We start from the raw sequence: 15,390 nt of genomic DNA on the forward strand, positions 1-15,390 counted from the left end.
AACCGTTAGTAGACCGTGAGTGTCCCTGTCCGTCTTTGTGCTTATTGTTATTTTGTTGTAATTTATTTTTCCGGTTACTTTCACTTTGTCACTGAAGGCCAGAGACGCTTAGCACATTCGATAGCCGGGCGCCTCCGCCTGCAAGAGAATGATATCCTCAAATCCCGCGTTTCCTTGTTCCTAAGCGGCACCGCCCGAGTTTCCCTTCTTTTACGCGATTAATCCCCGTAAATTCGGGCAGCGCCGTCCTCCACGCTATATCTGGGGGTCTCTATACGCCTCTAATGTGCTCTTCTCCGGCTACACTCGACCAACGCACTCTCATCTTCATCATGTCGCATAATTTGATCCTCGACAACATAGGTATTCTATTGCAGTTCGTGGACAGAGTCAGTCAACTTCCTCTTGCTCTCCTCTCTCTCTCTCTCGCTCTCTCTCTCTCTCTCTCTCTCTCTCTATATATATATATATATATATATATATATATATATATATATATATATATATATATATATATATATATATATATATATATATATATATATATATATATATATATATATATATATATATATATATATGAGTATGTGTGTGTGTGAGAGAGAGAAATGCTTTTGGTTCATTGGTCCAGCCTGTCGTGTTAGCGTAGCACTCCTCCAGGCGCTGCGCCGTGCTCCCGACCGGGCTGCAGAAGTTAGGTGCCTTTTCTCATCTTCTAACCACTACCACCACCACTGCTCCCTCCACAGGCGAAGCCCGGCAGTGGTGGTGGTAGTGGTTTAACCATTCTTTGCTCAATTCGTACAAAGTGTTTTTCACTGCTTGCTGCATTGTTATCGCACTTGACTTATTCTCTAACGGAGGTCCCCCCGACAGTTTTCTAACTTCGGGACCTCCTCTGTACTGTAGAATTTTATTAATGTAAATGTATGCATTCCTGAAATAAAGTTTGATTAGATTTGATTTGATTTGGCTTGTAACGCTTACGTGAACGCAGAATCGCGCGGATGACAGAGCGCTTTAGACGTGTGACGAGAACAAGTTGCGTCTGCCGAGAATGGTAGCCGTGACTTAGGAGACGAGCTAACGAGTACACGTCAGGTCCCTGGGGCGATCGACGATTACGATGGGGCCGGTGAAACGTGCCAGAAACTTTTGACACTAGGCGCCGCTTGCGAAGCGGTGCCCATATATAGTCACGCTGTATCGCCTTTGTCGTATAAGACACGTCCTTGCGCCGTGAATCGTAGGTGATCTTGGAACGGTCCCGGGAATGCTCAGCTACACGCCGCGCTTCCTCTGCACGGCAAAGAGTCGTGGCAACCAAAATGTCCGCATGAGTATGAAATAGCAGAATGGCGTCGAGGAAGAGTCGGGCTGGTCGAATGTGAAGGAGATAGGAGGGGCTGTAGCCAGTAGCTCCAGGTCTCGCCGAGTTGTAGGCGTACGTATAGTAAAGGGAAGGATGTCATCCCAGTTCTTGCGCCTTGAACCGACGTACATAGAAACCACATTGGTGAGCGTTCTGTTCGTACGCTCGACGAGATCATTTGTCTGCGGGTGATAAGGTGTCGCGCGGGGAAATCGACAATCACAGAGATACAAGAGCTCTTCTACCAGCTCGGCAACGAACTGGCGTCCACGATCACTCACAATAATGCGAGGTGGTCCACGACGAAGTGTGACTGTAGACAGGAGGAAGCTCGAAACATTGATTGCCGTGGCTGTTGGCATTGCTGCGGTCTCCGCATAACGCGTCAGGTGGTCGACACAAATGATGACCCAATGGTTGTTGTTTGATGAGCGCGGGAAAGGGTGACAAGGTCCACTCCGACCGTTTCGAAAGTTGTTGAGTGCGGTATCAAAGGGTAAAGGAGTCCGACAGGGGCAGCGTTTGGGCGCTTGTATTGTTGGCGATTGTCACAACTGGTCACGTACGTTTTTATAGTCCCTCTCATTCTAGGCCAGTAGAATCTGCCTTGAACGCGGGGATAAGTTTTCGTGAAACGCATATGTCCGGCGGGCTTGTGATCGTGCACAGCACGAAGCAAATCTCGTCGCAACTTTGTGCGGATTACTAGTAATAAGCGTGAACCAGTCATGTAATTCTTACGATAGAGCAGGTCATCTTGCATCACAAAGTCATTGTTGTTTGTCTGCTGAGCAGCCGAGTCAAAAAGAGCATACAAGTTGCGGTCGTCGCGCTGTTCTTCCATGAAGAAGGCGGGGTCGGAAAAACCTGTATCGTCAATGGCGGCTAAGAATTCATCAAAATTGTTGGCGTCACAAGTAGTTGTGGGTAGCGGGATCCGCGAAAGACAATCGGTGTTGGAACGCTGGTGCCCACTCTTGCAACGGACCCCAGTCAGATTTCTTCAAGCGCGGAAGCTTACCGAGCAAGGCGAGGGCCTCGGAGACCAACGAACCAACATAGTGAATGATGATCGGTAACAATCGTGATGTGATGGCCGTAGAGGTACTGGCGGAACTTCTGGACAACAAGAACGACAGCGAGACACTTTTGCTCCGTTACGGTGCAATTCTGTTCGGCCTTGCTCAACGAACGGCTGGCGTACGCAATGGCATGCTCGGCGTCACCAAAACACTGGATGAGGACGGCACCGAGGCCGATTCCACTAGCTTCGTTATGCACTTCTGTTGTGGCAGAAGGATCAAAATGTAGTAGTATGGGTCTGGAAGAGAGCATGAACTTTAGCTGCCGAAACGAAGAGTCCCAATTTGTTGTCAAGGTGAAAGGCGTGTCCTTACGTAGCAATGAGGTCAGAGGCTACGCAGTGTCGGCAAAATTGGGTACAAAATATCGGAAGTACGAGCGAATACCTATAATACTTCTTAACTCGCGTTGTGACTGTGGTTGCTTAAAATTGCTCACTGCGGCAACCTTCTGTGGGTCTGGCCGTGCGCCGTGCTTGACCCCTAGATTTCCGAGTACTAGTGCTTCTCGTTGGCACTAGTACTAGTAGCACTAGTACTAGTAACTGTCATTTTTTTGAGTTCAGGGTAAGGACAGCCTGCTGAAGGCACGTCAAAACAACGTCAAGTGCCTGGTTGTGGACTGCAAAAGTGCGACCGAAAATTACGACGTTATCAAAATAGCATAAGCAAATTTTCGTCCACCCAGAGCCGTGTCCATGAACCTTCCAAACGTTGCCGGTGCGTTGCACAAACCAAACGGCATAACTTTGATTTCAAACAAGCCGTCTGGTGTCACAAAAGCTGTTTTCTTTTTCGTCAGTGAAAGGCATCGGTATCTGCTAGTTAGCCTCATTGGAGGTCCACAGATGAAAAGCAGGACCGCCAGTGTAGACAGTCAATGACGTCGTCGATACGCGGAAGCGGATACACATCTTTTTTAGTCACGAAATGGAGGCACCGGTAGTTGACGCAAAACCTCTAGGGGCCGTTTGCTCTTTTTCACAAGTATACGACCGGCGCTAGAAGATTCTTGAATGACGCCCTTGGTCAGCATGTCATCCACCTGGTCAGCGATAACCTTACGCTCTGACGCGGACACGCGGTAAGGCTTCTGCCTTTTCGGGTGCGCAAGCCCGAGCCCGTATGTTGGGAATGCAGACTTTCTTAGCTTCTTGGCTGAAATCGAACAGCGATGCATGCTTCCTCGGGACACTGACCAGCACTTGACGCTTCTCGGAGGTCAGTGACACTTGATACCATATTCAGGAAAAGTGACGAGTCTTAGGAAAACCAGGGCTAATGTCAGTTGCTCGGGCTCCGTGCGATGTGTCATGATCTAAAGCTGCTATATCAACGCCGGTATCTAATTCAAGCGATGCAGGCCTCATGCCCTTGGGTAGCCCAACGGACTCGTCAGATACATTTGACACACACAGAGTGGTTGTTCCGCGGTCCAAAGAGAGGACGCCGCATCGAGGTACAAACGCACTTCTCTTCGCTATGATCGAAGACGCGGGTTCAGCAATAGCAGCAAGTGCATCAATGTCAACTCTGTCAGCAGCTACTCAAACTCTGGATACAGGGTGTGCCGGGAACACGACATCTTCAAGGACGGCGAGGGTGGGCGAACAGGTAGGTCTGTCGGCAAGAGGGGGCAGGAAAATCTCGCTAGTCCTACAGTGAAGCGTCGCACCACACTGCTGTAGGATGTCGAGGCCAAGAGTTACATAGTGTGTTGATTGAGCGAGAACTGGAAATTTGGCTCGACATAACTCGTCGGAGAAATAATGAATGAACGTTTTATAGCGAATATACAATTTAAAAAAAAAGCTTTGTACATATCATCGTAAATCAACTGTCACTTTAAAAAGATGATTACATCTTACCGATTTCGGTGAGCAATAATAGCGTATGGGTTTTCACGTGCAAAGACCGTGGCAGGATTATCAGGGACGTCTTTTTTTACTAAATATATTTAAAGAGAGGTTGGGGTGAATGCGTGGCGCCGGCTACTCCTCTTGCATAAAAGTCGACATCACATATTACGTAACAAACGCAAGGCTATACATAGGTACATAGCACAACACTTACTACGCACTGAGTCCAAGTTTTTCAATACAGAAACGTGTCCATACCACACAGTAATGTGTCCAGCTTTCACATACATTGTAAAAACACAAGTAACTTGAATTTACGCACGACGTCGCTTCTTCTCTTAACGACCGAGGACAGATTGACGCCATATTTATTGATTATTCAAAGGCCTTTGACTTGGTTTGCCATGCTAAACTTTTAGTTAAACTTCGCACATTTTTTGGTGACAATAAGCTAGTTGACTGGATAGCAGATTACTTGCGGTCACGCACACAATTTGTTACGTTTAACCATGTGAAATCGTCTGAAGTACAAATCACTTCAGGGGTGCCCCAAGGTTCGGTGCTTGGGCCGCTCTTGTTTATTATCTACATAAATGACGTAGCAGAAATTATCGGTGACACACAAATTAAACTAAGAATGTATGCAGATGACTGCGTTATCTATAACACCATCTCTAGTGTTGAAGATCAGGAAGCCCTGAACAGTGTTTTTTCATTGTTTTGTAATTGGAGTGAAAACTGGCAAATGTCAATTAATTTCAAAAAAACTGTAGCCATGACCTTTTCAAATAAGAAACAGCCTCTTAGTTTTGCATACACTAATAATGGTGTCAGTCTAGCTCGTGTCACGGAGTTTAAATACCTAGGTGTAACTCTGACAACAAACTTAAAATGGCGCACGCACGTCGAAACAATCTGCAACAAGGCTCTTCGAAAACTTTGGTATCTCCGACGCACTTTAAACAACTCGACAAAAGAATGCAAATTGACAGCGTACAAGACCTTGGTCAGGCCCATACTTGAATATGCGTCGGTTGTTTGGTCGCCTCACCATAAACATGACATAGCTATGTTAGAATCTGTTCAGAAGAAAGCAATAAGGTTTATTTTTCGTCGCTATGACCAGCGGTTCTCGCCTACTTCGCATGCGCATGTTTTATCACTGCAGTCTCTAGAACATCGGCGCACTTGCGATCGTATCATCCTCCTGCATAAGACTGTTCACACAGGCTTGGGTGTTCTAGCGCCCATTTCTTTTGTTGCAGCTTCTGCGCGCCGTACCCGACGATTTGATCCCTTAAACATTACGCCCTTTAGAGCTAGTCTCGACTGCTTTAAGTTTTCCTTTTTTCCGTGGACCGTGGATCTATGGAATGAGCTTGATGGGTCTCTGCGCAGACTCGATGCTCTGCAATTCGAAAAAGAGTTGCGTAGTCATGTATTCTGATAATTTGTTTTACTGCTTGAACATTTGTATTCCACTCCTGCAATGTCTCAAAAACTGAGACAGCAGTATTTGTAAATAAAATAAAAAAAAATCACGTGAATTGAAATGTCCACACAAACCATGAAAGTTCACTGAAATGTCAAAGGTGATGATGTCTCCTAAATACTGAACTGTTTTCACAAAGGTTTTCACTAAGATATTGTAGCGGAACACAAGAATATTGTTGTCAAAAACATACCTGTTAACAATAAAGCTAATACATTTTCTTTTTTTGTTTAGTACTTTTGAGATATTTCTGATTCCTTCAGAAAGTTAACTACTCAGTTGAGGGCCGAGGAAAGTTGGACCGCTTTGGGATTTGTTTAGCTCCTGGGCTGCTGACCCGCATGTCGCGGGTTCGAATCCCGACTGTGGCGGCTGCATTTCCGATGGAGGCGGAAATGTTGTAGGCCCGTGTGCTCAGATTTGGGTGCACGTTGAAGAACTCCAGGTGGTCGAAATTTCCGGAGCCCTCCACAACGGCATCTCTCATAATCATAAGGTGGTTTTGGGACGTTAAACCCCACATATCAATCAATCAAATCAATTTGTTTAGCTCGCGCCTGTAAATCTAACAACGCGAGCCTCTAACACTAGGCCTTCATCGGAATGTGATCACCTCAACTGGGACCGAACCCTCGCCTTTAGGGTCAGAAGCCGACCACCGTAACCATGTGTACGACCACGGTGACATCTTGTGCCGACGTTAAAGTTATAATATACGGCCATCGGATGTTCCTCGTAGGTTTATGGCTGATACATTCAGTGCGAAATGAACAAGAAAACAACGAATAGGGCGTTAAAGATAGCTCAAGGGCCGCTTTTTTTTTTAATCTTGAAGCCGTGAAGCACTTGATAGAGGTGCTTATCTTATATACTCAACGTATAGGAGAACTGAACAACACAGAATGGCTTTCGGTTATGATCAACCTCAAACATTTCAGTTATAAAGAAAGTTTTATAAACGGCGAATGTTTTATAATGCGTTGTTCGGAATGTTTTTTTTTAATGTATATGGCTGTTTTATAGTACGTTGTGAAACAAAGAAATGTGAAACGACTTTACAAGGGACGTGAGTCGCCATCCTCGAATAATAAACGTGTGCCGGACGGTTAAACAAGCCGTCCTTGGGTTTTACCAAGTCTGAAAAGCTGCTTATTACTGCACCCGTGGCCAGCTCCGGAAATAAGAAGTCACGGACTCTTTAATGCAGGAGCCCTCCAGTACACGCTCAGGCGATGTGGCGGTCGGGCCATAACAGGCCGGACCGCCACATCGTATCTATACGACGGGCCACAAAACTGCCAGCAACACCTCGGCAGAGGCGACGCCGTGTCGGTCGTATCCCGCCCTCGCCAGTAAAGCAATTGGGCTCGTAGGGGTGGTTGGAACGGTGTGTCCGGAGCCTGAAGGGCGCCCGGAGTCCCGGCGGAGTGTCAACAGAAAGGGTCCTCGTCAAACCACGAGATATCACGCGATCACGAACGCGATAAGTGGTGTGATACCTACGGCCTCGTATCCGCTTAACCAAAACACTCAGAAAGGGCCTCTCCACTTTTGAAGCGACTGGTGCACGTCAAATGGTGCAGTAAAGCCGGCTCTTATATGGGGAGTTAGAATGTAGTAGAATGTAATGATTCAACGATTCAACTGTGCGAGATAGATAGATAGATAGATAGATAGATAGATAGATAGATAGATAGATAGATAGATAGATAGATAGATAGATAGATAGATAGATAGATAGATAGATAGATAGATAGATAGATAGATAGATAGATAGATAGATAGATAGATAGATAGATAGATAGATAGATAGATAGATAGATAGATAGATAGATAGATAGATAGATAGATAGATAGATAGATAGATAGATAGATAGATAGATAGATAGATAGATAGATAGATAGATAGATAGATAGATAGATAGATAGATAGATAGATAGATAGATAGATAAAGACAAAATGCACTGCGTAATATATGGTAGTGTACAAAAACAAGCATTTGAGGCACTGTGGATTATCAGATAGTTTGTAATTTTGACACTTACCAACAGTTGACCAAGAGAGAGAAAAAGTAAAAACAGGGAAGTTAACGAGAGGAAGTCCCCAATTTTCTACCCTGCACTTGAGAAGGAGAAAAAGGGGTGTGAAAGAGAATGGCGTGTGACAACACACTATAGGCGAGAAAACAAACAAAACAAAGTCGCTCCTGTGGCACGGCCCACGTATTGCACACAAGCATTGTATGTGAACAATCACGGTTTGTAATTCAATCCGGTTTCTCGAAGAAATCGAAGCAGCGTCCTCGGAGTGGCTCGCATTGAAGACGGGGTGGGCAGTTAACGATGCGGCAGAGAAATACAATAGCCTTCCTATGGGAACTATTCCCTGTAGTGTATTATGTTTTATTGGAGAGATAGCCCCTTCTCCGAAGGCAATTTGTACACACGCTGTAACTACATGTATTCGGGTGCAAAATACTCCAGCGCCAAGGCGCCAAAGCTGACGCAGTGGCGACACACCATCGAAGAACGGTTACAGTCTGAATAAGCGGTAACGGTGAGAAATAACGTGCATTTCAATGCCTATACGGGGTGCGTTAAAAATCGGTGGTTGAATGTCATTTAGAAAGTTCAGCATACCAACTCTCTGTCCACTCCATGACAACCGCCGTGATAGAATGGTGGGTAAATCGTCGCAATGTTAAACTCGATGACACGGTTTAGATTCTACGCCGTGGTGGACGCGCCCTGGTGTGGACGAAGTGTCATAACACCCGCTTACTCAGATGCGGGATCGCGTTGAATAAATATCACATATGGTCAAAAACAACACGGAGTCATTCACCTTACAGCGTGCCTCACGATTACGTCGTGACTTTCGCGCATAAAAAGCAAGAGTCTTTTAGTTTTCTGATCAGATGATTACCATATTCGGCCGTCGTCTACATGCAGTGTGTTTACTCGTCGTAGCGCTCGATGGACATCGCTCTCCACCCTCGACATGCATGCCTGACAATATAGCGGCAAACGCGTTAGGCAATATAACCGGTCTATACGTCGCAACAGTTGTTGCTGGCTGTGCATGTGCTTTACCAATGCGGGTGACGTAATTACGCGGACGTTGGGCTGTTAGGAAAAGCAGCTGCGAAGTTGACGGCGAGGTGTGACGGAGAGGCCTTAATCAATCTATCTTCCAGTCGCTTCATTGCAGGTGTCCATGCAAAGAATATAATGCAAAGCGAGTAATTTAGAGCGTTCTTTGCTGCGTCGTGGCAGCAAAGAACGCTCTAAATTACTCGCTTTGGCTTTCTCAGACGACGTGTTGGGTGTTCAAAAATGAGCAAATGACGACCTGGAAAAAAAGCGCTGATGACTAGGCGACATGAGCTGGGAAATAAAGGGAATAAGACGAAGAAGATGAACAAAATACGATGCTTAAGAACTCGCATATTCACTATAGCAGTCGAGGCGACGCAGGAAGCTCGGCTGCTTTGGTGAAAACAGAACTCTCCCTTTTTTTTCGTGTAATCAAAGTAGGATTGTTTCATGTAAAGTGCTTAAATGGGGGGTGATCGTTATATGTTGGTTATACTGTAAATTACTATTTACGCATAATAAACAAAACGATTAAGCCTAATTACATTTTGAAACATATACTGGAATATACAGACTGCAAACGCTGTAATGACCGCTAACTTACGGTTGCCGTATACGGCACACGTCGTCCTCTCTTCAAGAATCGAAACAAGTTGTGGTTAGAGGGACACCAAATCGAAATGATAAATCGTAATAATTGTTACAGGGTTTAACGTCCCAAACCACGACGCGATCATGAGGGACGCCGTCGGCTCTGGCGATTACAACCACCTGGTGTTCTTCGACGTGCACCTAAACCTATAGTACACGAGCCAGTAATATTTCGCCTTCGTCAAAAATGCAGCCGCCGCGGCCGAGATTTGATCAGTAGATTGATTGATTTGACTGATACGGGGAGTTTAACGTCCCAACAACAGCGTATGATTATGAAAGACGCCGTCGTGGAAGGCTCCGGAAATTTCGACCACCTGGGTTTTTTTTTTACCGTGCACTTAAATAACAGCACACGAGCATCCGGCATAATGCCTTCGTGGAAGTGCGGCCTTTGGATTAGCACTAGAGCACCACCTCCACTAAATCAACATGGCGAGTAAGGGTAAGGCTCTTTAGTGCTGCGAAAGGGTAAATAAATATTTAAGAAAATCTCAGTGTCCTGCCGGCCATTGCAGTTGGATCGAGGCCGCCTTAGATATCTCATCCAATAAAACCTCGGGAGAAGGTCGAACCACGGCTTTCTTAAGAAAACGCTGCCACCCGTGCGTTGCAAATACGCGCACGTGTGCCTGCGTGCGGGCCAGTGTCGCTAATACGTGTGGCAATGGAGGCGAAACATGTGGCCCCTAACTTAGCCGCCGAAGGATAAAGCGTTATCGTAAGTATTGGCACACAATGTGAAGCTATACGTATTCTTACACGAAGAAAGCATCATGCGTTGCACTGTTGCCAGCACATAATAAACGGAAGGCCCTCATCGGCGATCTCCCTTGGCGTTCGGCCTTGGTTGTACATTAACAGCCGACTTTGTTCTGTTTGTTCACAAGGACTTACTTACAGGACTTACAGGAACAGTACGAAAAAAAAAACGATTTGAATATAATCCTTGGCAAAATATATGCAATTTCATGCAGAAGGAGCAAATGTGCCGATAAAGCCCAGGTGCCTTCGTTATCTCTTCAGAGGCTGTCATTTACGATCGTTGCAAGTTTTATGAAGCGACGTTCAGTGTGTGCGTGTGAGGGGGGGGGGGGCGCTTCGTTAGGGAACCATTTGTTACGATAACAGTTCTAACACATATTCATGATATTCATGGCATTTGCTCTTTCATTCCAGCCCGCCGGGTTTTATGTGGTATTCCACTTAAATGGAGCAGATTAAGCAATTAAGTCGTGTCGCCGCACTGCCGCAGGCAAAACGCATATGATTGATTTACACGACCTTAATGGCCGGATGCGAGAGCGCGAGAGTGATGTTGTCGCCATGCCGAGGGTTACATTCCTATGAGTGGAAAAAAAAACTGTTGCTGTATAGTCCCCGAGCCCACCCGCCAATATAAGGATATAGTATTTTTGGGAACTGGCTATAGCTACACACACAACGCCTTCTTCGTGCAAAAATATATGTTTACACTTTGTGTTAATACAAACAGAAACACTTTTATCATTCGGTGTCTAAACTGACGGTTAGATATGTCGCTTCATTATCACAAGTATTGGAAACACATCTATAAGACTCTGGCATGAAATATCCGCCATTAGCACAAGGTTGTCCACCTGCATTAGCCTACAACAACTTTCCGGGCGCCCATTGTCCTATATATACGTAAACAGGACAAGACTCTATTCACGGTTTTGCAGATGTCTCTCCATCACGACCTCTTGCTCCCGTCAGAAAAAAAAAGTGACATAAAAGTATGTATGGCCCATTCAACGCTTGAAGATGGCTCTAGGTGATTTATTCACGGGCGCATGCTGTGATAACTCGGTGAACGAGGTTCGCTATCGGCAAGACACGATTGCTTAGTAGTCGGTCGTTGCTCGAAAGAGAAGGAAATGGAGAGGAGAGAGGTAAACTTTATTGATTTCCGGCAGATTACTGCGCTGGGCTCCCACCTAGAAGCTAACGGAGAGACCGTGTCTCCCGGTGGCTTCCTTGGCCTGCTGGATCGCTCAGAATTGCTTGTCCAGGCCCGAACTGAGCAGTGCAGTCTGCTAACGCGCCCCAAGGTCTTCATTGGAGGCCGCGACCCCAGAATTTCTGATTAATGCTGGACATTCCCATAGAACAAGGTCAATAGTAGCTCTGGGGGTACAGTACTGGCAGAGATTGGAACTATAAACGTCGGAATATATGCGGTGCATGATGATGTGGGTTGGTGTGGGAGAATTTATAAAATGTATCATTCTATGCAGAAGACTAGGATGCACAGGTAGTCTGCGTGCTCGCTGTTTTTGTTACGAGGCTGTCGTTTACAACTGCTGCAGGTGTTTATGACACCAACTCAATACGTCATCACTGAAGCATAAATTACACGAATGAAAATGTCTTGCGCGTAAAATAACAAAACATCGACGTGTGGGCAGTTGCATACATGTGGAGAACGTTCTTGGGGTCCTGTGGGACAATATTTGTGATTTTTGTTTTATTTAAGAGCGCGTTTTCCTATCCCCTACACCCCCCCCCCCTTTCAGCGAAGGCTGATGTTGTGCATGATGTCGACCATAGGGGTGTGCTCGAGTGGGGCGAGGGGAAGCGGGGGGGGGGGGAGTTGCCTCTCTAATCCCCTAACAAGGGGGGCGCAAAGCCTGCCCCATAGATTGACTTAATAAGGAAAAGGGGCGCTCCGACGAGCTGTCGCCGCCCCCCCCCTCCCTGAAGGGGAGCCCTGCGCATGCTCATGATGTCAAAAATTATTGGTGGCCCAATTCAACTTGACTTGTACAGTGGCGAACCTCAGCTTGCTACATTATCTACGTATGCAACCAGACTGGCTAACATTCTTGAAAGATTGGCAGAAATTGAATAAATTCTGAATACCCCGCGGAGTGGCCCATAGGCTTGGCCTATCGGTCCCGACGTGGGAGTCGCGCGCCTTGCAGGACCACAATAAAATTTCGCAACCGGCCAACCAAACAACCAACCCTGTGTCTCATACAGCAACATTGTCTTCTTTATTCAATCGCAACTCTGCGTTTGAGCTGTCTTTTGAATGCAAAGTACTTCTTTTGCAACCAACGGCACTTGGATAGTTTCGATCTGCCTTGCCACTTTTGTCTGGGTGCTCTATGGCTCGTCTTCTGGACTCGGAAGAAAGCAAAATTAGCATAGGAGAACATGAGTGCATAACGAACACGATTAATATGAAAAGCGTGGGGTACTTGTCGCGAACGTCATGAAACATTTTTCTCTCAGTCAAGTGTGTGCCGCTCATCGCGGCTTATCAATAGCGGGCATGCGCCAAGCGTGATTCAATGTCTATATTAACCCAGCGATAACAAAAAATTGGCTGCTGTAAGTATTCGTGCGATAGCGTTAAGGAGCTGTAGTTGCCAAAAATCTTGATATACACAAAGAAAAAAAATCCCGGCTCCAACCATAGTTCAGAACCCAGTCGTTCTGCCTGACAGTCAAGTACTCTACCACAGAGCCACCCCAGTTCTTGAAGGTGCTTAGGATATACACCCTGCATGTATAGTCGTCATATTTGTAACGATTTGTAACGATTGGCTTGAAGCAAAAAAGAAATAGCGACGTAGGGAACTATATTTGCCGACTGAATGATTCGCTGCTTGAGATGGAGAGTCCCACAATGCGTGAGATCTGCTGTATATTTTTTTTTTCGTCATCGTGACTTTGATATTAAATGCAAGGTTATACGAATGAAGTTCACGGAAACTCGAAGCTTACAGCAGCATCGGATACTCGAATGTAGCGTGGTGCCCTGAAAGTTCACAGATGATCAACTTGCGTCAGTCATGCTATACCTTGCCTGTCCACAAGGACATACCTTTCCAGGTGGAGGGGATCACCCCCCCCCCCCCCAAACGTTTTTTTCAGTTTTGCTTGCCTATACATACACGCAAATATACAAGCGCACGCGCGAACATAAATAAAGTATGGCTGAAACACTCCTGTTCTGTCACGTAATAGATCGCATGCATTTTTGGGTTGTTAGTAACCGTGAAACAGTGCAAGACTTAGACAGGAACGAACATTCACAATCATAATTCTAGTAGTACGATAGAATTGTTTATGTGACAACGAAGTGCACACGTCATAATTTTTACACACTCAAAACTTCCCCACTGTACAGAAGAGTTTATCAAGGTAGTCCCACAACAGTCACGGGGCAGCTGCCGGGCATTTTAAACACGACTCTCGTGAAACAAGCGCTGATAGGAAAGAAACAAGGGGAGCATATGTGTAGAAGTATCTGTTGAATAATCACAACGAGAACAATGATTCTTTATCTGATATATATCTTTCTCAGATTTCGCTCCTTTGTTAATTCCAGCCATGAAAACTCCAACGATGGTGCGCCGCACCAAGAGAAGCTGCTGTACGGAAACTACCTGAAGGTGCGTGATGCTTTTGCGATCGAGTGCCTGCGATCGTTGCTATTTCAGCAGTTTTTCGCGTTAAATTTTGCAAAATCTTTACGAGGAGTTTACCACGTGCTACACCGTTTACCACTTCACGTGGAGGAGATGAACGCGGAATAAAAATCTAGTTGATACCAGGTCACGATGGTTGTCGAGCTTGATGGTCAAGCGAAGAAGTGTTCAAGCTTACTAGCATATTAGTTGAAGTATACTGTATGCTTAGCTACCAAATGTATTTAGCGTTAAGCGATAGACAGGCATAATGTTACTAGGCTGAAGTCCCAAGTGTGCGCACTCCCTAGCATCTGCGCATGCGTGGGTACACACGCCGAGTCATACGCCGTGCGGCTAAGTGCGTCACACTCGTAGCTGCTCAAAGGAATAATGATGACTTGTAGCGTAAACGAATCGACAGTGAGCCCACCGCAGAGTGGCGACCCGTTGGCAAGCGGTTTGTGTTCCTTGCTCTGTGCCGCACGATAGACTGACACTGGCTATTTCCTTTACGGTAGCTAGACAAGCTCCTCGACTGTCAGAAGTTGGTCACGGAGCAGCACTGCGAGGAGCGAGTACACGACGAGCACCTCTTCATCATCACGCATCAAGGTGAGCGGGCGAAAGAATCGGCGTATTTAGTATGCATCACAGAAAGCCGATATACCTGCAATGCGATGCACTCAACGATCCCGAAATTCGTGCAGGCCGCAAGCAAAGCCTTCTCTGACTCACATGAATCTTTAAACAGTGAAATAATTTACTCGTGATCTGAAGTCATGAATGATGCTAGTATTCACACTCTTTCTCAAATAAAGACCGAAGTGAAACGACGAACCAGCTTACATTGATGAATTATGCTATGAAAAAAAAAAGCTAATGTTGTTCATTTCATCATTATGGGCTTATAATAGGGGAAAAAAAGCAGAATTTTCATTTTTAAATTTTGCGCCGATATCTTCACGCGTTTCATCACCGATTTCGAAATTAATTTTTTAGTATTTTTTTACATTTGGTCAACGAAATTCATGGGAACTCGGTATGTTTTGTCTCTGGCTCACTCAGAAGACAATGTATTTCATTTTCACCAATTCAGAACTGCGTAGGCCATAGTAGACACTCTCCAAATTTATCACGCCACGCTGATCGCTGCGGGAATTTCAAGGTGGCGTCACCAGCCGTAACATCTGCCTATTCTCGCTAACCAAGTCCCTTCTCGGGGTAAGAGGGGTGATTTTGATTCTTTGAAGTAGTAATTTACCTGTACCAGAAAAAAAAAATCGTTTTAGGGGCGAAGCATCTTAGGATCTAGGACTGTCGGTTGTCTGGCGTTGGCGATGACGCTGATTACGACGAATAAGTGCGTTCTAGACCACACAGTCTTTTCCTGCCATCA

At 45.7% G+C, this 15,390-nt stretch overlaps 1 protein-coding gene across 3 annotated transcripts in view; it reads left to right on the forward strand.

The window, feature by feature from the left end:
- v (Tryptophan 2,3-dioxygenase vermilion) overlaps positions 1 to 15,390 on the forward strand; it is a 145,320-nt gene that overhangs the window by 98,426 nt on the left and 31,504 nt on the right. For all 3 annotated transcript variants that reach the window (XM_075881996.1, XM_075881994.1, XM_075882006.1), the window contains exons 3-4: positions 13,913 to 13,976; positions 14,513 to 14,606. In XM_075881996.1, coding sequence (XP_075738111.1) covers positions 13,913 to 13,976; positions 14,513 to 14,606 — 158 coding nt within the window. The remainder of the gene's footprint in view (positions 1 to 13,912; positions 13,977 to 14,512; positions 14,607 to 15,390) is intronic.

The sequence above is a fragment of the Rhipicephalus microplus genome, chromosome 2, assembly GCF_043290135.1.
Source record: "Rhipicephalus microplus isolate Deutch F79 chromosome 2, USDA_Rmic, whole genome shotgun sequence".
NCBI classification, from domain to species: Eukaryota; Metazoa; Arthropoda; class Arachnida; order Ixodida; family Ixodidae; genus Rhipicephalus; species Rhipicephalus microplus.